The 27202-nt window shown below is 44.3% G+C and overlaps 1 protein-coding gene across 1 annotated transcript in view; it reads left to right on the top strand.

Moving 5' to 3' along the window:
* MYRFL (myelin regulatory factor like) overlaps window positions 1-27202 on the top strand; it is a 107507-nt gene that overhangs the window by 43457 nt on the left and 36848 nt on the right. The window contains exons 5-11 of the mRNA XM_008155570.3: window positions 603-694; window positions 6645-6795; window positions 10423-10618; window positions 13230-13306; window positions 14467-14577; window positions 16262-16352; window positions 22066-22266. Of these exons, the coding sequence (XP_008153792.2) occupies window positions 603-694; window positions 6645-6795; window positions 10423-10618; window positions 13230-13306; window positions 14467-14577; window positions 16262-16352; window positions 22066-22266 (919 nt within the window). The remainder of the gene's footprint in view (window positions 1-602; window positions 695-6644; window positions 6796-10422; window positions 10619-13229; window positions 13307-14466; window positions 14578-16261; window positions 16353-22065; window positions 22267-27202) is intronic.

The following is a 27202-nucleotide window of genomic DNA, read 5'->3' as shown; positions in this document are numbered from 1 at the left end:
TGTTGGACTTAGAAGATGGCCAAAAAAAAGAGTAAAGGCCATAGAAAATTGTGAAAAAATTTCAGGTGTAAAATATATACCTGTATTTTAAGTCGGTATCTTCTCTGTCTCAATGAGTCCTCTGTCTTTGTCAGTTTATTTTATTTTATTTTTCTAAAGATTTTAAATTGAATTTTTGAGAGAGAGTAAGGGAGAGGGAGAGAGAAACATCAACTGGTGCGTGGCCCTGGGGATCGGGCCTGCAACCTGGCCCTGGGCCCTGACCAGGAATCAAACTGGCCACCTTTTGGTGCACGGGAAGACGCCCACCCACTGAGCCACACGGGCCAGGGCTGTCAGTTCATTTTTCGAGTAGGTGAATCCAGGTCCATTGAGTAGGGGAAATGAAGTTTGAGACCAGTAGGACTCATGGAGTAGGGGCTTGCTTTGTCCACTCCATGCATAGACCTGGTTTTGCAGACGAGTAAGGGCCCAAGGAACATTAGTTCATTAGAATTAGACTTAAGAAGGCAAAGAACAGGGGACTGGGACATTAAATTTTATTTACTGTGACATGGAGAGCAAAGAAGGAGCCTAACTTCATTTTGGTTTCTTGATTTTAGAGCCTCATTGCCACCAACAAAGAAGAGAAAGTGCACACAGACGCTGGAGGACTCCAGGGACTGTCGAATGTGGGCCCACGACTCCGGACCAAGTGAGCCAATGGCGGTGGGAGGAGGGGGGCAGGGTGTCGCTGCCCATCCCATTCAGCCAGGGCTTTTTTTTTTTTTTTTTTTAAACTAGCCTTGGAGCAGCCCTACAAAATTTTTTCTCTCTCATAAAAGGACAGTAATTGACCCTGGGAGTTTCTTTCTTCCCAGTTGACATAATGTTTCTTGCAGTCTTAAGTGGGGTCATACGGGAGCTCCCAGGAGGAGATGCAGTTTGCTGTCTCTGCTGCAGATGGCACACCAGTCCTTTCAATTGCAGGACCGTGTGTCTCAGAGGACCCAGGCCCCAGGCCTGGGGGAGCTGTGCCTTCCCCAGGTGGCAGCACCTTCAAGAGCCTGCGGTGGGCTCCCTGCTTTGTCAGCGCCAGTTCCTCCGCTGCGGTGGCACAGGTGGCACGGGCAGGGGACAGTCAGAGCTGACGCAGGGAGCCTAGGTGGGGTCCCAGATCCCAGCTTCCTAACAGGCTCCCGGCGATGGATGCTGCTGCTCACGGCAGCTATTCTGAGCAGCACGACCTTAGAGGACTTCTCCAGGGGGCAGGAAGGTAGACAGCTGAGTTTCCCTAACATTTATTTCAAGTTAGCAGGTTCCCAGTAGCGCTTCAAAATTTTGTAACATCATTTTAGAAGTCTTTTAGCACAAGCATCTGATGCCCAAGTGGCCAGCCTACTTTGTTCTTTGTCTTCTATAACATATGAGACATTGTGTTTTTCTTTGTCTTATATAACATGTGACACATTGTGTTTTGAGCTTAGAGACGTGATCGAGTTGAGAAAAGTTTTTTTTTTCTTTTCTTTTTTTTTTGGTCTGGAGCCTTGAACTTCAGAATTTTCAGAGTAAATGCTATGGTACTTGCTAGGGAAACGGATAATACACACCTCAGGTCTATTGGCCCCTGTAAATAATCAAAGGCAGGCGGTGGGAAAGCGCCCACTGAGGTCGCGCTTCTGCCTGTCCCAGCTACACAAGAGCCGGTGCCTCAGGGACCTCTGGCCTCAGCTCCAGCCTGGGCCCCGGGGTCCTGCAGTGGACGGTGCCTTCACCCTCCCAGCCGACTCCCACGCATTGCCACCTCCTGGGAGTGCTGTGGCAGAGTTGTGCTGGACATCCGGCCCTTGTGTGTCCAAACCTCCTACGGTCTTTTATTTTGCATAGATCCACTGTGCTCAGCAGTTGCTTGGTTTTTCTTATTCCAACCCTAGAAATACAAAATGCAAAGTAAGGGCCCCTTTCCAGATAATATAGAGCTCTCCGTCCACCTTCCTAATTTCTGCAGACATCCTTGCATCCAGCCTTCAGCTTCAATATGATTCTCAAACACAAAGGGCTGAGTGCATTCCCAGCCAGACGAGAGGACCATCTGTTCGCTCTCGCCCAGAGGCACCGCTCACTGCGAGTACCAGGCGCGTCCCCCAAACCTTCCAGGGGTTTCCTCCTGTAACCAGATGCTGCTCTAATCGCCCTGGCCATTTCAGAGTTAAGCTCCATCCTGTGACGAGTTTCTGCTGCCTGTCCCTGGAAAGGGCATTGATTTGTCACCAACTCCAGAAAACAGCCGCGGAAGACTCTCTGAAATGTCCCAGCAGACAGGAAACCTTGAATCCCTTGTTGAACACCCACTCAAAGGTCATTGAAAAGCTGGCTGAAGATAATTGGCTCTAGACAATGGTTCTAGAATAATAATGAGCAGATGGCAAAAAAAAAAAAAAAAAAAAAAAGGCGGGGGGGGCAAAACTCAAGTAATTGCAAGTGCCATGTTTTCATTACAGTTTATATTTTCAGCAAACATTTTCTCGTGGAGAGCTCAGATTTGGTGTTGCTGAGGCCCAGGGTTTTTACCAAGGTCCTGGGGCAATGGCATGTGGGTAGAGGAAGGGGGAGCTTATGCTAGTCTTACAGGCAGGGTTTTGATGGGAGATAATATTCCGGTGACCTTCTTCCAAGCAGTTCACTTTGGCCAAGTTTCCCAAGATCCCCACTTACAGGGCTCACAGTGTAGAATTACTGGGTTGCTTTGAGCGTATGTAAAATCTTGCTCCGAGAGAAGGCAACTGGAAGGCAGGCTCCTCATAGCTGGCTCTGACCCCATGTGGTCTGGATCCCAAATATGAGAGGGTTCCTGGTCCCACCTGATCTGAACCCCAAATATTAAAGGGTCTGTGGCCTCATATGGTTTGCACATCAAATATAAAAGGGTTTATCAGCTTCAGAGTTGTGACCTTTGGCCCCCACTGAGAGGTGCAGTGGCTGAATTCACACTATAGAGTCAGAAGACTGTCTCATCTCTCCAGCAACTGGGAACTTTGAAAGCCTCACTTTCCTTGGTTATCAAATAAGAGTCATAAGTTCTACTTCACCGTTTCCCAAGACTATTAAAAAAAGAATGCATAAAAAATATTTTGAAAGACATTCAAATCTAAGCTATGAGTTTTTCTCCAAAAAGTTGGGACTCGGGCAGTTTGCTGCCTTCACATTTCTGCTTCTCTCTTCTGTTACATTTTCCTCAAGAAATCCTACGTGTAGCTGGAAGGGAAGAGAAAGGTCTGAATCCCGCCTCTTCCACTTAAATGCTGTAACACTAAGCCAGTTATTTCAGGTCTTTGAACCTGTTTCCACAATTGTTGAGTGAGATTAAGAATCCTTTCTTTATAACCACTTTCTAAGTCTGTTTGGTTGCATCTACTAAAGCACATCTTATCACCCAGTGATTCCACGCCTAGAATATACCTAACAGAAATCTGTACGTAGGCCACTAAAAGACATGCACAAAAACAGTCATAGCAGTATTACTCATAATAGCCACAAACTGAAAAGAACGCAAATGACCATCAAGGGCAGGGTAAATTGTGGTATAGTTGTACAATGGAGTACTATACAGCAACAAAGATGAACAAACAATTGCCATTTACAACAATAATAAGTGAATCTCATAAACACAATTTTGGGCAAAAGAAACCAACACATAAGAGTACCTATCATATCATTCCATTTCTGTAAACTTCTCTATGGTGTTAGAGTTCAGAATAGTGATTATTCTTGGGCGGAAGAAAGCAGTGATGGGAAGAGGGCAGGGGGCGTGTCTTCTAGAGTGCTGGAATGTTCTATTTCTTGATGAAGGTAGTTACCTGGTATAATTCATTCTATAAAAAAAAGTATCAAATTGTGTATTAATGATCATAATTCATTGTGTATATTATACTTCAATAAAGAAAGTTTATTAAAAAGGGGGTCCTTACCTTGAAGGTGAGTTAATGTTGATGAGAAAGGGTGTCAGGTGTCTGGGACAGTGCCCATGGTGCAGAAAACACACAGGAAGAGTAGATGTTCTTAGCAGTATTAGTAAGCTCTTGAATAGGCCCAGGCTTGTGCCTGGAATTTTGGTGTGAGCTCGTGGTCCCAGATTCCCATCCCTGGGGTTTTCCAGCTGGTAGCCAGCTCCCAGAGAAGCCAGGCTTTGTCAGTCCTTTTGGAGTGGCTGCTCCGATACCCTTGCTGCCAGGAGGAGAAAGGGTGGGCAGTGCCATTATCCTTGAGGACAATGCCTTCTTCCCACTGCCCACCCTCCCTGCCAGCACCTCCAGGAGCAGAGCTGGCCTTGGGCTGCTGCCCCGGCACCTTGCCCTCGCCACCATGCTTGAGTGGGAAAGGGCCTGAATTAGCTGGTGTTCTCACATCAGATAGCGTTACCATGGAGGCCAAGAAAGGAAGTGTTTGCCAAGGCTTCTTGGTACAAGTACGTGTGATGATGACACCACTGTCTAAACTCTTACTGGTGACAGACACTCTGCTAAGCACTTACAGACATTACTCATGGAATCCCTTCAATAATCCTGGGAGGTGTCCTAAGGTGACTCCCATTTTGCAGATGAAGAAACTGAAGCCCAGAGTCCTTAAACCATTCCCTAAGATCGGATAGCCACTGAGCGTAGAGTTGTGATTGAAACTCTTTCCAAACTTGAAGTTCTTGAACTTCACTTACTTTCTCTTCATTGGAGGAGAGAGGAAGGAGAGCTGGAAGAACCAGTTTCTCCCTTTCTCTGAACTTGGTATAAACAGGAGGATATTAGAAAGGTTTGTTGTTGTTGTTGTTGTTGTTGTTGTTGTTGTTGTAGTTTTGAAAATATTTAAGGCCAGATAACTTTTGGAGGAGTGAGGACATAAAGAGCTCCTTGCATTGCTGACCTCCTCATTCACAGCTGGGAAAACATTTCTCAGGGTTTTGAGAAATCATTCCCAAATCCATATTTACAAAAAAACAAAAAAGTAGATGTGTTGCTGAGATGACATGTAATAGTGATACCCCAAGAAAAGCACATTTTCTGTGGCATTTTGGATCAAAAGCAACCTGAAACAGCTCATTTATTTATTTTAGGAAATCCTCAATCTATATATATATAAAAGGCTAAGCAACCAGCCTACTGGCTGACTGGCCGACCAGCTGGTAGCTATGACATGCACTGATCACCAGAGGGCAGACACTCAACACAGGAGCTGCTGAGCGACAGCAACTTTGCAGAGTGGCCCCTCGCACTCTGGGACCTCAGGGGATGTTGAACTGCCGGTTTTGGCCCAATCCTCACAGGCCAGGCCAAAGGCCCCACCTGCCGGAGGGACCCCACTCACTCCACAGATGCCCTTTGAGCCCTGGTCATCCTGGCCAGTACCGCCTTGCCAGCCACCTTCTAATTAATTTCCTTTCAATGTGCATGAATCCGTGCACCGGGCCTCTAGTGAAAGTATAAACAAAGAAAGTTGGGTGAGTGAAAGGAAACCCAGCCACACCCCCCTGCACTTTTTCCAAGCTGTGGGCTAAGTGCACTCTGTAGGAGCTAATGTCATATTTCTGCATCGTTCTTACAGCCTGCACCTGATCTCACAAACAACCACTGTTTCCCTTTCACTCCTGATGTCAGGCATGAGTAGTGGTGGAGGAGTTCAAAGAAAAGAGGAACAGCAAACGTACCAATCGACTTCACATTAAAATTATCTGTGGTTGAATCGTACAGTTTGGAGGCACACTCACATTAAGACAACGTGCAAGTTATGCAAAAACAGTAGCTTGCACGTGTGAAATCGCTGTCACTCTCTCCTGGTATCAGCTTCTGAAAGTGCTGTCACTATATTTTCTCTGCTGTGTAATGTTGCAAGTTGGGCAGGGCACCTGTTTTCATTTCTGTTTCACAGTTGAGGGAAGTAGGACACTATGTGAAAAAATAACTCATCTAAGTTCAAAAGCTAGTTGGGACCACAGAATCTTGGTGCCACCAGGGACCTGTAACGAATTAGAATATGCTGTTTGCAATGCACAAAAGCAAATAAACAAAAGACAAAAACCCAAACCTCAAACGGCCTTAAGCAACAAACAAACAAACAACTAGAGGATTTATTGACTTCTGGAACCCAGGAGTTTAAGATTGGACCCCAGAACTCAAATCACCCCATCAGACGGGGTGCCCTTCATTCTCAATGTGCCTTCTACTGTGCTGGCTTCTTCCCAGAGAGGCGTGTCCCTTATGTCCCTGGATGGTGCCAGCAGCTCTTGGAGATGTATCTCCCAGGTTCAAACCTCATGCAAAAATCGTAGCATCTTTGAACCTGCATTCCAGTGGTGCTGAAATCCACTCTGCTTGGGTTGGATTAGGCCAGGTGTCTCCCTGATGCAATTATGGACACACTAGTGAATGCTGTACTTGGATTGGCCAAGCCTGGCTGGGTCTCCCGCCCTCCTCAGGCTTAGAGACCACTGACCTCAAGCTGCTCTTTCTACAGATGAGGAAACAAGGCTAGCTACATGCCTCTTGCCTCCCAACCCTGTTGCTTCCCACACAGTCACTCTGCCTTCTGATGGCCTATTCATTAGCTCCATGCAGCTGTCTGTGAGTCTAGGAAAAGGAGCCTTGGGGGAAAGATCTAACTCACCTATTTCTTTGCAGTGACGAGTAGGAGTTACAGCAGCGAAATGCAAGACCATGACAGTGAGGGACAGAACATGATGCCTGCTGACCAGTGCTCCCCTGCTCTGAAGTGGCAGCCGTACCAAAGTGTTCCTTGGCATAGTTTATTAAATGGTCATTACGAAAAACTGTAAGTGGCCTTAGGAATCCCTTGTGGTGGGCTGGAGGGTGAGGGGAGAAAGGCAGTGCTAATTCTCAAGACTAAACCCAAGTATTTGGGGTTTGATGCCACCTTGGCCAAATGGGATGGGCCAGTGAGAAGGTATGTCTTACTCCCTATGTTTTGCATTCTCACTAATGAGTAACGGGGACATGGGTTTCTGGCCTTCATGAATCCAGACTCATAATTCTAACTCCTTATAATTTTCCCACTGAACAATGCAGGAGGAGGGAATCTTTCTCAGATCACATGCACCATTTTTTTTTTTAAATTGATTTCAGATAGGAAGGGAAAGGGAGAGAGATAGAAACATCAATGATGAGAGAATTATTGATTGACTGCCTCCTGCACACCCCACACTGGGGATTGAGCACACAACCCAGGCATGTACCCTTGACTGGAATTGAACCTGGGACCCTTCAGTCCAAAGGCCGGCATTCTATCCATTGACCACATGTTCAGTTTAAACTAAAATCTGGAAAATGGAAATTTCCCAAATTACCAACATGTAATCCTGCAGTTATTTAAAAAATTTAGAGAATTCATTTTGGGGCCACAATACATTTTTAGTTAGTGACAGCTTCCTCCCCAGCTTCTACGCTACCAATCAGTATTGTCAAGTTCACTTTTAACATATGCTGCAGTAATCATAGTCACTGATGGCTTTGTATTCAGAGATGGAAATCAAAGCATACAGAATATCCTTACACTGGGAAAGTTACACCCTATTCTTATGACATTATGGTTTCAAGAAACGAACATGGACCTATACATTATTGCTCTTAAACATTCTTTAAGACTTTTCTATATTCCCTAAGATATAATTTACCCACCTACGTCTTCTAGAATTTTCATTGATTATAAATACCTTCTTGAAACACTAGAAAATGTTAGTGGTTATAAAATGTAATTTTCAAGAAATAAAAATAATATGAAATAAGAAATGTCGGCCTACAAACTTGAGGGCCTTCGTGGCATTTTCCAAATTCAAGTATAACTTCTTTAAGAGCAAAAATTATCCCTAGGACTTTAATGTAAGATGAACTAGAAGGAAGAAATATTTTCCTTAAGACAAAAAGTAAGGAGTTAAGTAGAGGTAGAAGAGGGCATCGAGGGGATAAATGGTGATGGAAAAAATAAAATAAATTATTTTTAAAAAAATCTAAGGAGTTGAACAGATTTGGGAGTTGGTATGTTTAATAGGAGGCAGAAAGAAGCAAGTTGCTAATTGTATCACTGAAATGTCACAGCTTTGTGTCTTTGCCATTGTGTGCACTTAGAAAAAGAAAGGAAGAGTCCATAGGTCTTGGTTTTGAGTCTTAGTCTTCGTTTGATTATCTTTTGGGGGGTGTCCGGTATTCTATCTTAAATATGAGGACCAAGGTATGAAACTGTCACCCACATGCACAGTATTTTAATTGACACCTTTTAATTCTTCTTAATCTCTCTGCATCTGAGTTAATCAAGTTTTCCAGGTGACTGTTATCTCTCTTCTTACTTGAATAGATTACATTTTAAAGTTTATTTGAACAGCCAGTCTATTCTCAACTGATCTAGGAAAAAAGTGGAACACTGGCAGAATCAACTCAAAGGTGAAAAGGAAGATTTATTTTGAAGCCATGATTCGCTTTTCTTAAGCAGAAAGGAAGGCAATGTTCATCTGGCCCTCTTGGTTTCACTACTCAGATCATTGAGAAAGAAAATCACTTGTGTCTTCTTAGATTATTATGTCTAATTTGTTACAAAAATATTGTTCTCTTAAATTACCTAATTAACGTTAAGGGGTTGAAAATTTATCCGATCTTTTTTTCCTGGATAATATTTAAAACCTGTGTTTAAAAGAGCTTTTAAAAAGCCAGTTTAGGTGACTTTATAATTAACTTTTGATATAAAAAACAGAATTGCTATGCTTAAATAAATAGATTTCTTAACCAGAGATTGGTGTTTAAGTTTCAGAATCATCTTCAACAGTATAAGTATTGGCTGGTTCCATTTCTGTTATAGCTATCCTTAAATTTCAGGCTCACATCTGAGCTGTCTGCCTTACCTGCTTCCTTCAGAGTTTTTGACAGTGAAACATGGAAGATCACAACAAGATATTTCCTTTTTTCTTAACCAAGACAGTTCTTATTACCCTCTGTCGGAAAATCTATACAATTCAATCCACGTAGCCTTTAGATGAGCAAATTAGCAGATTAGTTCTAGAAACCCGAGTCAATATAAAGTTCCCAGATGGCATAAGACACATGGTCTTTATCAAATTCTTCATTCAATGGATTTTCTTGCCTGCACTGTGATTGTGGAACCTTTGACTGATCAGCTACTTGAGGGTAATCAATGACCCGGTGACTTGATTCATTGAGAAGATGCTTTACCTGCAAAGAACTAACACTATTTACCCAAGAGGCCCATTAATATTTTCTGTCTCTGGAATTAGAGGACAAATTAGAAACTCTGGGTTGTTCATTATAATGGCGGCCTTACAAATGGAGATCCCAGGATGCAAAAATCCACAGTAGCAGAGAGCGAAGGCAGCAGGAAGGACTGCCTCTTCGGCCCGGGGTCCCAGGAAGGAGCTTCCCTCCGGGCAAAAACCCACATTCAGAATCCTCGATGAATTAGAAGTCATGTTCCATAGCTACAACATCCGTAAAAAACTCACCAAAGGAGTTTTCAACCTTTATATTCTCTTCTCTACTTGATAATGTTTCACATTTAACACGTTTTATTTGGCGGGGGCCAGGGTCGAGGTGGAGGGCGCCAATGGAGGGGAAAAGGGACATCTGTAATACTTTCAACAATAAGGATAAATAAAAAAGAAGAGTATTCAAATATGTAAAGATGTTGAATTAATTAAGCATTTAATGAAACATGTGACATTCTATTGAAAATTATTTGGTAAAACAAGGAAAGCAAGAGTCTGGTCTGTAGCCACTCTGCCACCACTGATGCCTTTCTGCAGAAATAACCAGCACAGTAGGTTTCCGGTGCAGTTACCAGATTGGGTGGGTCCTAGAGAAAGCAGGTTTTCAATCCGTAGGATGACTGGCTCTGGTTGATCTGGTGGAAAGCTGTCCCTGGTATTGCTGACCCGCCTGCTTTACTCATAAGATCACCAGCGGGCGGAATATTCATTCATCTGAGTGACTATTTGAGAATGGTGTTGCTGATAAAATTTAGAGACTTCTTTTTTTCAAGGAGGAAAAAGATAAAACTCTATCCCAGATATTTCACAAGTCTGAGTAATGCGGTGACTTCCCAACATCTAGCCCATGTCTTTGTATCATACGGTGGAGAGAAATTAGAAGTCTAGAAAGCACAAAGGGAAAAGGCAGGCTGAGGAAATGATGCCTCCAGTTGGCAAGAGTTGTGCTCCTTCCTTGTGAGGAGATGAAAAGCTGCGAGAGAGCCAGCTGTGTTTTGAAATATCATTTTCATTTTCTCAGTAAAAATTCACAAAATTGATTGATTAAATATAGCGAAAGGAACTCCCTGCAATATATTTTCTTGAATTGTTTACACAAATAATATGGTTAATGCAAGAAAATGTGTAGAAAATGTTTGTAAAACTGGTTTCTTGTGTTCCTCTTTTCATAGACCCCATATAGGCTATCGAGTTGTCACAGACAAAGGATTTAATTATTCACCAGTAGATGAAGCTTTTGTTTGCCAAAAGAAGAACCATTTTCAGATAACCATCCACATCCAAGTTTGGGGAAGTCCAAAATTTGTCAAAACCCAAATGGGTCTAAAGCCAATAGAAATGTTTTACTTGAAAGCTTTTGGGGTTAAGGTAAGTCTATAGTTCCTTCCATTTAATTCAGCGAACATTTATTAAGTGTTCCAGTTGTCTGTTGCTGCATAACAAAGTACCTCAAAACTCAGCAACTTAAAATACTGAAAATCACTTGTGTGGGTCACAATCTAAAACTTGGTTAGGGCTTTGCTCTGATAGCTCATCTCTGTTCAGGAGTCATTAGCTGGGGCAGTTCAACCGGGCCTGGATCCAATTTGCAAGATGGCTCACTTACATGTCTGTCAAGTTTGTGCTGGCCATCAGCCAGGAGCTCAAAGGGACAGTGGCTGGGAGGCCATTGCTCATCTCTATGCGACCTCTCTAAAGGATAGCTTGTGCTTCCTCACAGCATGGTGGATGGGTTCTAAGAATAAATATTCCAGGACACAGGAAGCGGAAGCTGCCAATTTCTTAACCCTGGACTCAGATACTGCAGCTTTGCACTTTTCAGTGTATAAATCTTGCACTTCTTCTACTAAATGTATTCTTTTTTTAAAGAAATGTTTTTATTGATTTCTAGAGAGAGAGGAAGGGAGAGGCATAGAGAGATAGAAACATTGATGAGAGAGAACATCATTGATCGGATGTATCCTGCACACCCCCTACGGGGCATCTAGCCTGCAACCTGGGCATGTGGCCTGACTGGGAATCAAACAAGTGACCTCTTGGTTCCTGGGTCAATGCTCAACTGCTGAGCCACGTTGGCCGGGCACTAAATGTATTCTTAATTATTTTGTATTTTTTTATGCTGGTTCATTTTTATATGGAGTAGATTCAAAGTTTTCATGAAATTCTCAGATGTCCCTGATTTAAAACAAGGAACCACTAAGCTAGTCAAGACCTCTTTTCCAGTTACAGAGAGGGGAGACTGAGACCCAGTATGTTACACAATTCATCCAAGATAATACATGATAGAGCTGGGTTTAGGATGCAGGCAGAATGACTTCTGATTGGTCAATGAGTCTATTAAATTATTACCTCAGATCCAGTGCCTTAATGGGAGGAGTAGCTATTGTCCACATATTTTATTCTGATCATTAACCTGGACTTAGCCTCCCAAACTGGAGCTAGACTGCTCTTTCTTCAAACTGAGTTCTTAACCAAACCAAACCAAATAGAACAAAATAAAAACAAACAACAACAGAAACCATACTTTTCTGATTTTGGAAGTAATAAATTTATTGTGAAAATTTTGGAACACAAAAAAATATGAAGAGAAAAGATTCATTCATATTTGGACCCACCATTTGGTAGCTTAATTTTTCCATTATTAAAATTAAGTTCATATCGTTAATATATTGTAAAAATAACACTATATGATATTAAAGACTTTATCACCTATTATTTATAAAGATGATATCGATTTCTATTGTATAGATGTACCATAGAAATTCCTATATTATTGTAAGTTTTACTTCTATTTTTTTGTTCTTGTTCATAAAACTGCAGTAAACATCTGCATATACCATCTTTGCATGAGAATGAATTCCAGCAGAGGAATTTACACATCAAAAATATGAACATTATTGAGACTCTTGATGTACGTTGCCCAATGGCTTTCCAGAAAGACTGTTACTGTGCGAATACCCACAAGCCATAGATGACAGGGCTGATCTCAACACACTGTTGCCAATATTCACTAATAATAACAGTAGTTTGTAGCAAGTAACAAATAAATGTCATTTCCGATATTTTATTTATTTTTATCATTAAAAAAAATTGATTCGAGAGAGAGTAAAAGGGGGAGGGAGAAAGAGAAACATCAATCAGTTGCCTCCCACATGTGCCCTGGTTTGGGATTGGCCAGAAACCTGGGTACTAGTATGTTCTCTGACTGGGAATCAAATCTGAGACCCTTGGGTACATGGGAAGATGCTCTAATCACTGGGCAACACTGGCCAGGGCTATAATTTTTTTATTTATTTATTAGAATGTAAGGTCTGCACATGCCTGGTGTGGCTATGTGGTTGAGTGTTGACGTATGAACCAGGAGATCACTGTTCAATTCCTAGTCAGGGCACTCCTCGGATTGCAGGCTCCATCCCCAGTTAAGGGGCATGCAGGAGGCAGCCGATCGATGATTCTTTTATCATTGATGTTTCTACCTCTCTTACTCTCTGAAATCAATAAAAATGTATTTTTTTAAAGAATGTAAGCTCTGCAAGGGCAAGGATCTCTGTTAATTTGGTCAAGTTTGCATTTCTAATGCTTTGAGCAATCCCTGGTGCATAGCAGGTGCTCAACAAGTATTTACAGAATGAATGAATGAGTGAGTGACTGACTGAATGAATGAATGCATCCTTTGAGCTGAGTTGCTCCTGTGTCTTGGAACTGATGTTTCTACTAGCTCATTCTGTACTCACTGTTTACCTGAAATGCTCTGTGGTCTTGTGTTTTCACTGTGTAGTTTCACAGGTATTTGTTTTCCTCACCAATAGCAAGCACACTGCTTTAAGGTCAGGCCACGTCTTATATGTCTTTTCTGCCCAGTTCCTAAACGAACACCTTGGAGAACTTTTAAAGTACTTGTATATTATTTACTAATGAACATTTTTATTAATGAATTAATTTTCTAAGTGATTAATTTGCTTTACGTTGTTCTACACAGGTGGAAGCCACCAATCAAATAATTGCTATTGAACAGTCCCAAGCTGATAGGAGCAAAAAGATTTTCAATCCTGTTAGGTAAAAATTTCTTTTCTGAATTCCTTTGGGAATGTTTTGGGAAGAAGACCTATTGCCCAATTTATTTTGCTTATTTTAAGTAAATCCTACTGTAAAAACTAAATGACAATATGCTAATGTTTTGAACATATGCTATAAAAAACAAAGTAGGTAAAATGCATTGACATAATTGCAAACAGTTTCTTATAAAAAGCTCCATTTTTATATCATTATTATTTTTATAATCATTTGCTACTGACAACCTTGCTAACAAACTTGGTTTCTTGAGATAAATTACTGTCACATCTTTTAATTTTTAATTTAAATTGGTATGATGATGATGATAGAATTAATTTCAAGGCTCTGGATCCATCCTGTGCTTACAATACATTTTTTTTCCTTATTTTTTGAAGATATGTTGGTAGATTGCTTAATGGGTTCCAAAGTAGAAAGCATTCAGGATTGGGATTCTCCAAAACAATATGGTGGTCCAAGGAGAGAGTCCCCAATGGAATCACTTTGGAGTGGGATTTGCTTTTCAACTGACTTGGCTGGGATATAGTTGAGAACTCTCAGTGTTTTGACTCTGAGTTAATCCCATTGGGGCGGAAAGAAGATGGTCCCTTAGCTGGGGCAGACCTGATGCTCAAGCAGGAGCCTCCTGCACAAACACAGCTCCAAACTTGCCTGGAGCATGCAGTCCTCCCTCGAGGCTGTGTATGGTTTCCTTAGGAGCAAGCAGTCTCCCACAGCCAGGCCTGGACAGGGCAGATACACAAAGGAGCTGTGATGGAATTCACACGGAACCTAGAGAAATTGCTTCAGTCATGACGTGAGTGCTATAGAAGCAGAGGCATGAATAAAATATGTCTTTCTCCTCATCGTGGAGGTAAAAGAACCCATATGTGGTCTAGGGAGCGTTCAGCCCCATGAGTCAGACACTCTGGGTTTGAGCTCCTGCCGAGTGAGCATTTCCATTCAAGAGCTATTCTGTGGACTTCCCTGGCCCCCATTCCTGGCCATGCTATGGGTAGTTTATTAAAAATCAGCGACTAGAATAAATTGTCCTCCCCAGTGTGACAGGAACCGGGGACCGAACATGAGAATCTCAGAATGGTTACATATGCTCCAAGACTCTATGTTCTTTCACACTCTCTTGGTATTTCTGCTGTTTGTTTTAGAATTGACCTACTGGCCAACCAAGTCACCAAAGTAACGTTGGGCCGACTACACTTCAGTGAAACCACAGCAAATAACATGAGAAAGAAGGGGAAACCGAATCCTGAGCAGAGGTACCCGAGTCACTGTGCCATCCCAGGGTGGCCGGTAAATTAGGTGGCCAGGCAGAGCCCTCCAGGGCCCCTCTGCCCCTCTGGGCCCTATTAGCCTGAAAACCGGGCTTCCCTCAGCCATTTCTCTCCCTTCTCTGACTCAGTATTAGCACATCTCCCTTACCGTTAGCCATCTTTCTTCTGCCAACCTCACCCCCACAATGCCCGCTCTCCCACCCAGCCCCGCCCAAACCTGCTGGCCTTGGTTCCCTCCATAATTCTCTGGGGTGACCATACATTCATGTCTCATTGTCATCTGAGCGCCAAGGACTGACTGCATTTCTCAAACCTGTGTGCTGGTCACTAATATGATGTTCTGAATCCTGAAGCTTTGCTGTGGTCTTTTTTGATTAAGAAAATAAAATACATTTGCACTGATAATTTAGACCTATAGTTCTCATAGTGCGGTCTCAGGAATATCAGAGATAATATAACCTTAACACTTATTAGAAATGCAAGTTCTCAGGCTTCACCAAAGACCGACTGAATCAAAAACTCTGGGGGTGAGGCCCAACAATTTGTGTTTAACAAGCCCTCAGGGGACTCTGATGTATTCTCAAGTTTGAGAACCACTGGTCTTAGAATATAGGTCTTAGAGTTGGAAAAAATTGAATTTGAATATATGATACTGCCATTTACTAGCTGGGTGACCTTGAGCACCTCACCTCTTTGAGACTCATTTTCCTATTCTGTAAAATGGGGAAAACAACCATATTCTACTCCAATAGAGTTGTTCGGGGGATCTAAGTAAAAAAATATAGATAAACTGCTTAGCCTATTCATGACTCATTGAGCACTCAGTAGATGGTAGCTAATAATAACAACAACAACAACAACAATTATTGCTATTCCTGATTTACTTTAGATACAAAGGAGGACCCATTCTCTAGGGATTAGAGAATTTGTAGAGTGTTACAGAGGAAGTTAGTGAAGTATTTTCATGCAGGTATTAAAGCAAAAGCTTCTCTGATTGGGATAGTTTTCACTTTGACTTTCAAGAAATGGTCTGATCTTTAAAATGTCTCATCAGTGGTATAGATGAAGAAACAACTGAAATAACTGATGAAAACTGCCATTGGGAGCAATTGGAGGGGAGGGTCCAGATCTTTGACGAAAGTCATGACTGGAAGGTGTGGAAGGTACAGGGTATGTGGCCAAAAACCAGCTCAGGATGGGAAGGTCCACTGTGGCTGAGCAGACCCTGTTGAGTCACCCTCCATTGAGGCCTAGGACATGTGGCTTGGGTGACTCTGGACAAAGAGACCTCTAACGTGACTTCCTGTTGTGCACGTGTTTGTGAGCAGTGCTTGCTGAGGGCCTAGGAATGCAGCCTGCGCCAGGTCAGCACACATGGGCTGAGCCAGGCCCCCAGCGGATGTCTCCCCAAGGAAGGCTACACAGCACACAGATACCTCAAACTGGGCAACAGGTGGGCCCAGAACAACAGCGAGTAAACCAAGTGCTCTCTCATGTCACCGGAGGGGCAACTTAGAGCTGAGGAGTAAAATCTTTACACACGCAAACTTTAATGCATAAACCCGTCTAGGCAAATGCACTGTTGACTAACTGTGGGATGGTATTTGATTGCACAAATTATGACTCTGTCCCCTGATGTGTTGGCATTGGTCTGCTGTTTCTGAGTTAGATACTTCATGTTGGTGGTTGGACTGTATGCTGCTAACCAGGACCAGTCCTATCTGTTGTCTGCCCACATCTCTGAAAGGATCATTGTAAGGGTAAGCTCCGTTCTTTGACTTTTCTGGGTTGCACATGCTTTTATTGAGGACAGTAATAGCAGATGCTGCTATTTCAGTTTTTACATAGTGGTTCTCAATCAAGGGTCACTTGGCAATGTCCGCAAACATTCTTGGTTATCACAGGGCAGGGGCGCTGGCATCTAATGTGTAAAGGTCGGGGAGGCTGCTCAGCACTTTACAAATCACAGGACAACCCCCACAACAAAGAATGGCCCTCCTATAAGGCCAGTAGTGCTGCAGCTGGGAAACCACACTGGGCTAAGTTATTTAGATCTGACCTCATTGTATATTGTTTTACATTTGTATCACATTCTTTATTTTGTGAATCTTCACCCAAGGATTAAATTGATATAATTGACTTAGAGAGAGGAAGGGAGGGGAGAGAGAGAGAGAGAGAGAGAGAGAGAGAGAGAGAGAGAGAGAGAGAATGAGGTTGGGGTGGTTGCCTCCCACGTGCACCCCAACCAGGGATTGAACACGCAACCTGGGTATGTGCCCTGACCAGGAATCAAACCCGAATCCTCTGGGTGTATGGGACGATGCTCCAACCAACTGAGCCACACTGGCCAGGACCATTTGTATTACAACATTTACACCCAGAGGAATGGAGGTACAAGAGGGTCAGAAACTTACACAGCTTATAAATGATGGAGCCCGTTAACAACCCAGTTCTCTCTGACCCCAAAGCCCACAGGGCACAGAAAGTGACAGGAAGGCATTTCACGGCCTAACGTGATGGGTGACCCAGGGGCATCTGGGCCCCCGCCTAGCACCTAGGAATGGTTCGGTATGGTTTGCTGGATGACTGATTGGTCACAGCTGTGGACAGAGTGTTGGCAGCGAGGAGAACAGAAAGCTGTTGGCAGCTGCAGCTGCAGCTGTGAGGCCAAGCTGTCCACTGCTGAGGGTGCCAGGGCCAGGAGGGAGCAGGTGACCAGGGGCCTGGCAGCCCTGGGAGGGGGTGCTGTCATGGCTCTTTGAAGTGACACAGGGAAGACATGAGAACTCCAATCAGGAAAAACGTTCACCACGGACACGCCCACATGGGCGGTTGTTAGCCTTAGATCTGGGGACAAGTTCTGCCCACTTGGGGAATTGAGTCTCTCCTTGCTCACCTTGAGCTATTCTAAAAAAAACAAAGGGCCCTCTGTGTAATCCTTTTAGTCAATTAAAATTAATAAGCCACCTTTTAGTAGAAGTCCTTAAACTGAATCTCAGAGTCTTCATGGAGGTGGAGTAATGACGGGAATGTGTTCAGATGTCCCAAGGTGAGGCTGTGCTGTGCACCCACCTGTGTGCGAGCCCCAGGCTAGGTGTCCAGTGAGGCTCCTCCCGGGAAAGGCAGGCGAGGCCCTCCCCCTGCTCCGGAGCCAAGGGCAGAGGTTCCTGTGCTCCCTCCGCAGCCTTCAGGGTGGTCCGCGACCCCTCACTTGATGTATCTGGGCTTGCTTTGCAGCGATAACAAATCTGATTTGAAATAAAGTCTGGAAACTAGGTTGTTTATTGTTCCTGATTTCTCATAGGGAGGAATAAATTGAGAGGCAGCAGAGATTAGATATCATGGAAGTGCTGCTCTGAGCCGTATAGCTCATATTGGAATCTGGCAGTCTTGAAAAATGTACCTGGTGTCGAGGCTCCTCCGTGTCCTGCTGGCAGCTCCTGGAAAGCTGTCTTCCGGCTGCTGCGCAAGTCCGCACGGCAGCCAACCGAGACGGAACTCCTCTGTCCAGCATGCTGTTACCCAAACCCTGCTAACTGGTGCCTCCTCATATCCAAAGCAACATGATAGTTTAACTCATAAGGATGACTTTGAAAAGTTGAAAACTTTTTGAAATTCACATTCTGTATGAATACTAAAAAACATTGAATATCTACTCAGGATATGGGTGTCAAGTCATTCACTGAATTAAAAAAAAAAAATGATTGCACTAGCCTGGCCTGGGTGGCCCAGTGGTTGAGCATCGACTTATGAACCAGGAGGTCATGGTTCCATTCCTGCTCAGAGAACAGGGGGCATGCAGGAGGGGCTTGCAGGAGGCTCAGTATCCAGTAGGGGGTGTGCAGGAGGCAGCCGATCAATGATTCTCATCATTGATGTTTCTATCTCTCTCTCTGCCTCTCCCCTTCCTCTCTGAAATCAATAAAAATATTTTTAAAAAATGATTGCCATAAATAATATGAACAAAATAGAAGAAAAGATATGATTACACTCCAAATTTGATTGCTTTCTTCTAGCCATAAATTTTGGTTAAAGAGAGCAACCTATTCTATAAGTGTGCTGAGTAAAACAAGGGTTACCCCAACAAACATGAGACGAATAATGGTAATAACACAAAACCTCCCCCATACCAAAATAGAAATATCTTATTGATATTTTTGTCCATTCTAACCCCAAAATGCAGAAGTGAAAATGAATGTAGACTTTTGGATCTATTTGTGTAATGTTTATGCCAACCAAGAGAAAAACAATTTCAGAAATGGCGATATTTTCTGAATCAGTGAGTATTAGAAATGTCCACAGGACACATGTCCTGCCACTGAGATTCTAGAAGGCTCCATACAGGTATATGCATCACGAGTTGGGCAGAGAGCAGACCAGCCTGCATTCTACAAAAAAGCCAAATGTGCCCTCTTAGGCTGTGACCTGGCTCTGTTAATTTGAGCTCCAGGATGAAGGAAGAAAAATTTGACAATTAAAGATGTTACAAGACCTGACCACATTAAATGGAGAACTGGGAACTGCATTTAGCAAATTCAGATTCATTTGGGGGCCTAAGAATCATTCCTCCCAATAGCAGAGATTCATGTAAGGGGGGCTGTAAGAGGGATGGGACACGGAGGAGCCTCGACACCAGGTACATTTTTCAAGACTGCCAGTTTGGGCCTCCAGGAGGATTCAGGGAACCAAACTTGTCAGAATTCTCCTTGGAGAGAGAATGGTGAGATGACACCCACACTATACTGACTCAGTAATTGGTCTTCTGGGTTGTCAATCAAAACAGCTTTAGAAATAGATTATGGTAAGATATGTACACATATAATACCTTAATTTAAAAAAATTGAAAAAAAAAAAAAAGAAAAGAAATAGATTATGACCCCAGAGTGTAAATTGACCAGTTTAATGAAAATTAAGGTCTGCTCCAAAGAACAGAGTTATTTCCCAGATGCCTGACTTGGGAGCATTCCCCAGTGGAGTTCCTTCAGAGTCTCCTTGTAAGTGACGAGGCTTTCCTTCGGTTCCACATTTCTTCTATAACGCACCGTTCAACCTGCTTCACTGATGTGTAGCTGGCTGGAGGGATGACTGCTTATGCCTGTCTTTCAAAGATGTGGCAGACACCTGGGTCCCCTCCCCTCAGTTTTTGATTCAATAGGTTGGAGATGCCCAGGAATATGCATTTCTTTCCCCTGCGGCCTGGGGACCACACTTGGAGTAGCATGAGTAGAGAGCATGTTGGGACCCATTTTCCATAGCCCTTTCAAAAGATACAAATATTGCTTTCTTATGAGTTGCCTTCCTTCGCTCAAGTGCTCCTATTATGCTCTTCAGCTATGGCTTTAGAAGCCCAAACAAGGGTAAAGCAGAGAAATTCCAACTTTCCATTCCAACCTTAAAGCAAGCCTCCAATTGCCATTAATTGGTCAAACTCCCAAGGGGACACTTTGCATATTAGCCTTTTTTATATATAAATTTCCATTAGGGATGAGGACTCCTCCTTAAGGTTCTATATTTCGAACATGTAAGTCGAGCTGGTGTGACTCGGTGGTTGAGCATTGACTCATGAACCAAGAGGTTACCAGTTCAATTGATGGTTCTCTCTGGCCCTTCCCAAAATAATCTGAACATATTTTAGGGGTTTGAGTCTCCATCCAATGAAAGCCAAGTGAGATTGTTGTAATAGTCCCAAAAAATTAAACCTACTCTATCTGCTGTTCCAGTAACAGTTACCAACATGACAATAATTATCCCAAAGCTCATTAAGAAAACAAAAATCCATCACTGTTCTATTCTGTTTCCTTGAAGTGGCTGGCTCATTATGTTCCGAGTAGAGCAAAAACACATCAACATTTTGTATGGGATACCTTTGGATTTAGTCGATTGCTTGCTCTAAAAGGATTTGAGTCAAAGCCAATTTGCCATTCACAGCCAAGGGGGCTCTAGGGATTTTGCAGAAAAGCTCTTTGTTCAAGTGAATTCACACAAAATAATCTTCAACGTTGCTGCTTTGTATTCTTTCACTGCTGTTGTCTATCAAGTGTCAACGGTTGAGTCAGGGGTTAGTCAGGTAAGATGAAACAGGAAGTTGAAGACACCTAAAAGTTCTTTACCTGAACCCAACAAAGCACTACACCTTGTGGTTTCTTGCAATTATTTATTTTTAAATTGGAAACATGTGTACATGGTAAAAGCATTCAAATCATACTGAAAGCACGTAGTGAACAGCAAATCTCCCTCCACCCCAGTCTCTACGTCTCCCAGCCCCCATCCTTGAAGAAACCATTGTTTTTGATTTCTCGGGTATTCTTCAGAAATAATCTGCGCATGCTCAAGTGCTGACTTCACAATGTCTCCTGTAGACCTCCAGAAAGGCACAAAGTGAAGACTTTGCATTTGTGCTGATGATCAGGGTCCCTACTGTTTTGTCTGAATTCCTGACAACCTGCCTCAAACACACAAAAGTCAGATTTAGAAGGATAGGTCATAATTTCAAAAGCAAATAAATTTCGTTGTGAAGATTTTGATGGATTCAGAGATCTCTACTTAAAGATGTTTGGAAATATATTCAGTGGCTGCAGGGAACTGGGCAAGGGGGGAAGGCAATACATAGGGAAATTCTTCAACGAAGAATTTTATTTAAGAGTAAAATCTCCAGAACTTTGTCTAAAATTTCACTTGGATTTTCTTTGAAGACCACATTCAACCAGGGCTACTACTTCTGGGCAACAGCATAAAAAGGCCAAGTTAAAGTCATTATTTAACAATCAAAGGAAGTATAAGTCCAGCTCTGGAACTTGTTAGCTTTGTGGCCTTAGGCATTTTTTTTTTTTTATCCTCTCAGAGTCCCAGTATCAGTAAAATGAGGATAATGGTACATGTCTCATAGAATTGGGGTGTGGATTTACACGACAAATGTAGCTATTATTCTTCCTTCGGTATTATTTGTGTTTAGGGGATAGTTGAGGTATATTAAATATATTCGTATTGTCATTAGCTAGTCAATTGCATATGAAATCATAAATATGAAAGTGCTTTAAAACTATAAAAGGGCTAGCTAAATTCAAGGTTTTTTTTTATTTATCTGAGATTTTTAATAACCTTATAATATTTTCTGATGTAATGTTCTGGTTTTAATGTCATTATTATTATCCTTGAAAAGACAGTCTGTGAGTTTTTTTCTTCATCTTTCTCCCAGTACAATTGACACATCGTCAATTCCAGATGCATGCGATAGAGAGTGGATGTTCCAAACCATGGCCAACTGAGCTCCTGCTCATGGGGGGCAGAGCAGTTAGGGGGCCCCTGGCTCTCCTGGGGCCACAGCTATAGGGATATGTCAAAATGTCCCATCCAGCATATGAGTCTCAGATGATAGACTTAGACGCATTGTTTTCCTTCGCTCTGAGGAATAAACTGATCGTCTATTCCTGCTACTGTGACTTTAATGGTAACATATTTATGTATGTTTTCCAGGCCTCTAACCCTGGGCAATTTGAAAATGACAGTGATGCATTATGGCAGCGAGGACAAGTTCCAGAATCTGTTGTCTGTCACGGTCGAGTGGGAATAAACACAGATGCACCGGACGAAGCCCTGGTTGTCTGTGGCAACATGAAAGTGATGGGGACAGTTATGCATCCCTCTGACAGCCGGGCCAAGCAGAATATCCAGGAGGTGAGCACGGGGCGGCCTTGGACACCTCTGACACCTGAGTCAGGTGAGCCGGGTGCTCCTGGCCTCTGACTCGCCTCGCAGGGGGCATCTCTACAGGTCGCCTGTGCTGTGCGACTGCCTAACAATGACGAGTGCCGCGGCCGGTGGGCATCCCTGCTGGGATTGCAAAGCAGGCCTGCCCCAGAGGATGGCCTCACCGGACAGGAGCAGGGGGCGATGACAGCATCGCGCTGGCTGCCCCCGCAGCAGGTCTCCGGGTGATTTCCCACAGGCCCTGGCCCTTCCTTCCACGCACTGTCAACTGCCCTTTCCTTCCCATCTCCAGATCTCCACCTCCCTGAGTATCCTCCGAGCACTGTCTCAGGCCAGTTCCTGCCCATATGTCTCCTGGACTCTCCGGGTTCCTCCTCCCGGAGCCCGGGCACCGGCCCTGCTGGCCAGTCTGCCCCACTCCTCAGCTTCCTCCGAGGGGCAGCCAGGGAGCGCCTCCTGCTCAGCCCTCAGTGCCGGGTCTGGGTGAACTGGAAAGGGTAAGACTAAGACAGGGATGTGCAAGAGCCGGGTCAAGACTGTCTCCCTCGGTGGAGAGGCAGCCGCCGTGTGGAAATCGGGAATCAGGCCTAGAAGTCAGGAGGCTGCTCCCCCACTTTGGGCTCACCCAGCAGCGTGACCCCGGACAGCCCCTTAGCCTCGCCGAAGCTCAGTGTCTTCGTCTGTGAGGTGGAATCGGTGTCTCTCTGCCTGGCCCTGCTGAGTCCTTTGTATGTTTTCACCCCATTGAGATAAGCACTGAGTCGTTTGGGGGAAATCACAGCTGCTCCACAGACCTCAGGGATTAGGATGAAGATGCCAGGTTACTCCTGATTCCAGACCTTCCACCGTTTAATTCTGTGTCCCAATCACTGCCTCAACCACTTCCCCACCTTCTCACGGACACTGCGTCTCCTGTAAGCGTTTCTGAGGCTGTGGCAGAATGGCGTTTTTAAGTCTCCTATCCGTCCTCTTCTCCAGTTAACAGTAGACTTTAATCTGTAAATCACTGGCCATTCTTCCAGACTGCATTCCTTTCCCCGTGCGAATCTGCGCTGGGTTTTCTAACCCAGCCAAGGAATGTCCTTCTGGCCGAGGGGATGCCAGAGGACGGCTGGAACTGTAGACTTGCGTGCTGATTGTGGAGCTGCGGCTGCTGTTAGAAGAGCCGTGACCTACTAGCTGGATGGGAACTCCTAGGGCTAGAAAGTTCTCACAGACATTGTCAGATCCCAGCCCCAGATAGTGTGCCCTTGCTTTTTAGGGAGAGAAAACTGTCTGTGTTTCAGATCACACCAGCTCACGCTTGTCCTTGCAATTGGCTATACAATTCCCCGCCAGGTCTTATCTAAATGGAAATGGAAGGTGACAGTTGGGGAAAGTCCCCCCTGCTGCTGCCACCAGGCCATCCCCGGAACTTTAGTTACCTAACGTCTTGAAAGGGCGCTCCTTGGTTTGAAGAAAACTTATTGTCTTAAAATAGCAAACCTCCCTAGAGCTTCTCACATTCCTTCTAGGAACCTTCTCCACAGAGCGGCATTGCTCCAAGTGGGACATTCCTGCTTCCCCTTCCCGCTGGCAGCGGCATGAGAGAACACAGAGGGGCCTAGCCCAGTCTCCGGGGGAAGGCGAGAAATTTAGTCCCGATCCTGGCACCCACTGGCCCAGGAAATGTGGCCCAGAGACGTTCTATGCCTCTGTTTATTCTGTGAACAAAAAATGCTTTTCTTTTTAAAAATTTTAAATATATTTTTTATTGATTTCACAGAGGAAGGGGTGGGGAGAGAGCGATATGGAAACATCAGTGATGACAGGGAATCATTGATTCTCGGCTGCCTCCTGCATGCCCCACACTGGGGATCGAGCCGTGACCTCCTGGTTCATGGATCGATGCTCAACCACTGAGCCACGCCAGCTGGCAGGAAATGCTTATCTTCATTTTACCCACGGGCTTAAAAATATTTTTTTTAAAGGTGCAAATTGTATGTCATTTATTTATTAAATTATTTCATAATAATGCATTTGTCCTTAATAGGTCTACCCACATTTACAAAATACATGTTTCTGGAAATCTTGTCTGTTCAATCGGCTACTTATTACAGACGAGAGAGGGAGTGGTAATGTTGATGATGGTACTGACACATGCGTGGGCTTCATCTTCACCTCTCCCTGTTTTTCCAGATGCGCTGGGACGGGATCCTGGGTTGATCTGGTTGCATGCACACTGGGGGCATGCACCCTTCATTCTTTCAGGTTGCATGGCAGCTGGATGAGCTCTGGCAAAACATGTTACCGAGCACTGGGACAGGGAAAAGGGATATAGGCTGCTGCCTCGCCCCGGGCCTCCTCACTCCAGGCAGCGCAGGCTGCGTGCAGATGGAAAGCACAGGGATACTTCCTATTATCATACTGTCATTCTAGAAGTTTCTCACTTGTTAAAAACTCATGTCATTAAAATGTATTATGCACCAAACAGTTATTTTATTAGTTAAATACTTAGCTAAGTACGTATATACATTTTGCTGCTGCCCATAGGAAGAAATAGGCTAGCACAGTGGTCGGCAAACTCATTAGTCAACAGAGCCAAATATCAACAGTACAACGAGTGAAATTTCTTTTGAGAGCCAAATTTTTTAAACTTAAACTTCTTCTACCGCCACTTCTTCAAAATAGACTCGCCCAGGCCGTGGTATTTTGTGGAAGAGCCACACTCAAGGGGCCCAAGAGCCGCATGTGGCTCGCGAGCCGCAGTTTGCCGACCACGGGTCTAAGAGGAGCAGTTTAACTCACCTGGACAGTGGCATTGTGCTTACCGACGTGATTACAGACTGGGCAAGCAAGCGAGGCTTGGAAACGGAACAAAATTAGGGTGGAAAGGGTGTGCTGAAAATCAAAGGGGCATGAAGAACTTCAAAGTCAATGCAAAAAAAAAAAAGAGGAAGTTGAAAGTTGGATACATCTGTCAAATTCTGCAGTGAAGGCGGGAAACAGGCAGCAAAAGACCCAAAAATAAAAGCTAGGAAAAAAAAAAATCAATGAAGATGAAATGCTCAAAATGTTTTTCTCTCCACCGCACCGGCAGTTAGCTGGTTAAAGAGAACCGAGTGAAGAGCTGGAGGAAGGTAAACATGCAGTCTCCCCTCAGGCCACAGGCAAATGCAGTGGTTTCTGAGCTCTGGGTGAGCCTTGTCTGATGCCACTGCTCGTCCTGGCTGAGGGCCAGGGCCAGTGCCTGCAGTGAGATCGCTTTCCCTGAAGCCCCTGGCCTCCCACAGGCTGAGATGTCTCCGTGGTGCGGTTCCCGGCTTAATGACATAGAAACCTTGGGCGTGAGGCAGCATGACAGTGATGGCCATTTGCATTCGAGGTCAAAACTTTCCAAAACTGCTTTGGGCAAGATCAAATCAGACACTGTAATTCAGTTTCTACCTTCTTGCTCAACACACGTGATGAGCAAGGTGTGGCGTGAAGTGCTGGTCTGTGTACGGTTCCTGGAGGAGGATTCCAACAGGGCACAGCCCTTGCCTCCAGGGTTCTCCCTAGCCAGTGCACAGCTAGGGAGCATGCAACCCAGGCCGTTTATATTTAGCTTTGGAAAGGTAGCTTGAGCCAGAAACCAGAAGAGCATTTTCTTAGGGAAACATTGTTATAGGTCTTTAGATCCCCAAGCTAACCCTCAAAATTTTCTTTGGGCAAAAATCTGTCTGATACCTGATCGCTACGTGTAGCAATATGTCTTTGGGGAAAACGCATCCAAGGATCCAACTTAGGCATCAGGGGTCTTTTTCCCTTTACATGGCCTGGACAGCCTGAGGGAGGGTGGTCTCCATTGGGGACTCTTGCACAAACCCCGGGGATAATAAAAAGTGGGCAAAGCAAGCACAGGACTCCCAAGGGTGTGGGGAGTGGGAACTGGGGAGGGCCTGGCTAGCACAGGGCCGGGCCGGGCTGGCTCCTGATCGATCCCCATCTTCAATTCTGTTAGTGTCAGGGCTGCTCTGGGTGCCGATTACATCAGACACTTTGCTGGGCACCGTGCAGTTCCTGAAATGAACAAGACGTTGGCCTTGCCCTGAGGAACAGAGCTTTTATCAACATTTGAACTTCAGATAAGAAACACTCATTTAACTTCCAGGGCCTGGAATAGCATCTGGCACGTAGTCACGACTCATTAAATACTTGCGGAATGCATGAGGGAGCTCCCAGGGACGGATGTATGAGATGGTGACTGCTCCTTCCCAGCGTGGTCTGCAAGGCCCTCCCTGCTCCGACCTTATCTTTATGGTCTGGCAATGTCAAACGCTGCCTCGACTGTGCAGGCATCACTTGGGGGATTTGCTGCCTTGGGACTTGGCTCTTGGTGTTCTTTCTTCCAGCACCCCTGTCTTAGTCGTCCCCTTTCTAGTTCTCCCCTTATCTACATTTCCCCACAACTAACGCCTATCTTAAAGTTAATTTATTAAACAAGTATTAGTTGAGTGCCTACTACCTGGAAACTGGTGATTTGGTGATGAACAGAAAGCCATGGCCTCATCTGTCCTCACCCTCAGGAGTGTAGCCCAGCGAGAAGACGGATAATAAGGGTGACACAACCAACTGTCTGGTGATAACTCGATTAGTGCTACCAAGGGAAAGGGCAGGTGCCGTTAGCACATAAGCAGCGGGACCCTTCCTAATCTTGGGGGTCAAAAACTGCTTCTCTGGTGAAGGGATGTGTATGCTGGGGGATGAGGTGGGAAGGGGAGCAATTGCTGTGGAGGCATGGAAAATGCTCTGAGCAAAGGTCCTGAAGTGAAAGGAGCAGAACACGGAAAGCTGAGAACTGAAAGGAACCAAGGTCTCGGTTGGGCTTCACCATCTGGAGGAAGCCCTCCTTAGCTCCCCTGAGACTTCTTAGATACTTGCT

Source organism: Eptesicus fuscus, chromosome 7, assembly GCF_027574615.1.
Source record: "Eptesicus fuscus isolate TK198812 chromosome 7, DD_ASM_mEF_20220401, whole genome shotgun sequence".
In the NCBI taxonomy this organism is placed as follows: Eukaryota; Metazoa; Chordata; class Mammalia; order Chiroptera; family Vespertilionidae; genus Eptesicus; species Eptesicus fuscus.
The sequence above is the reverse complement of the archived record's forward strand: the minus strand, read 5'-3'. Positions and strand labels throughout refer to the sequence as shown.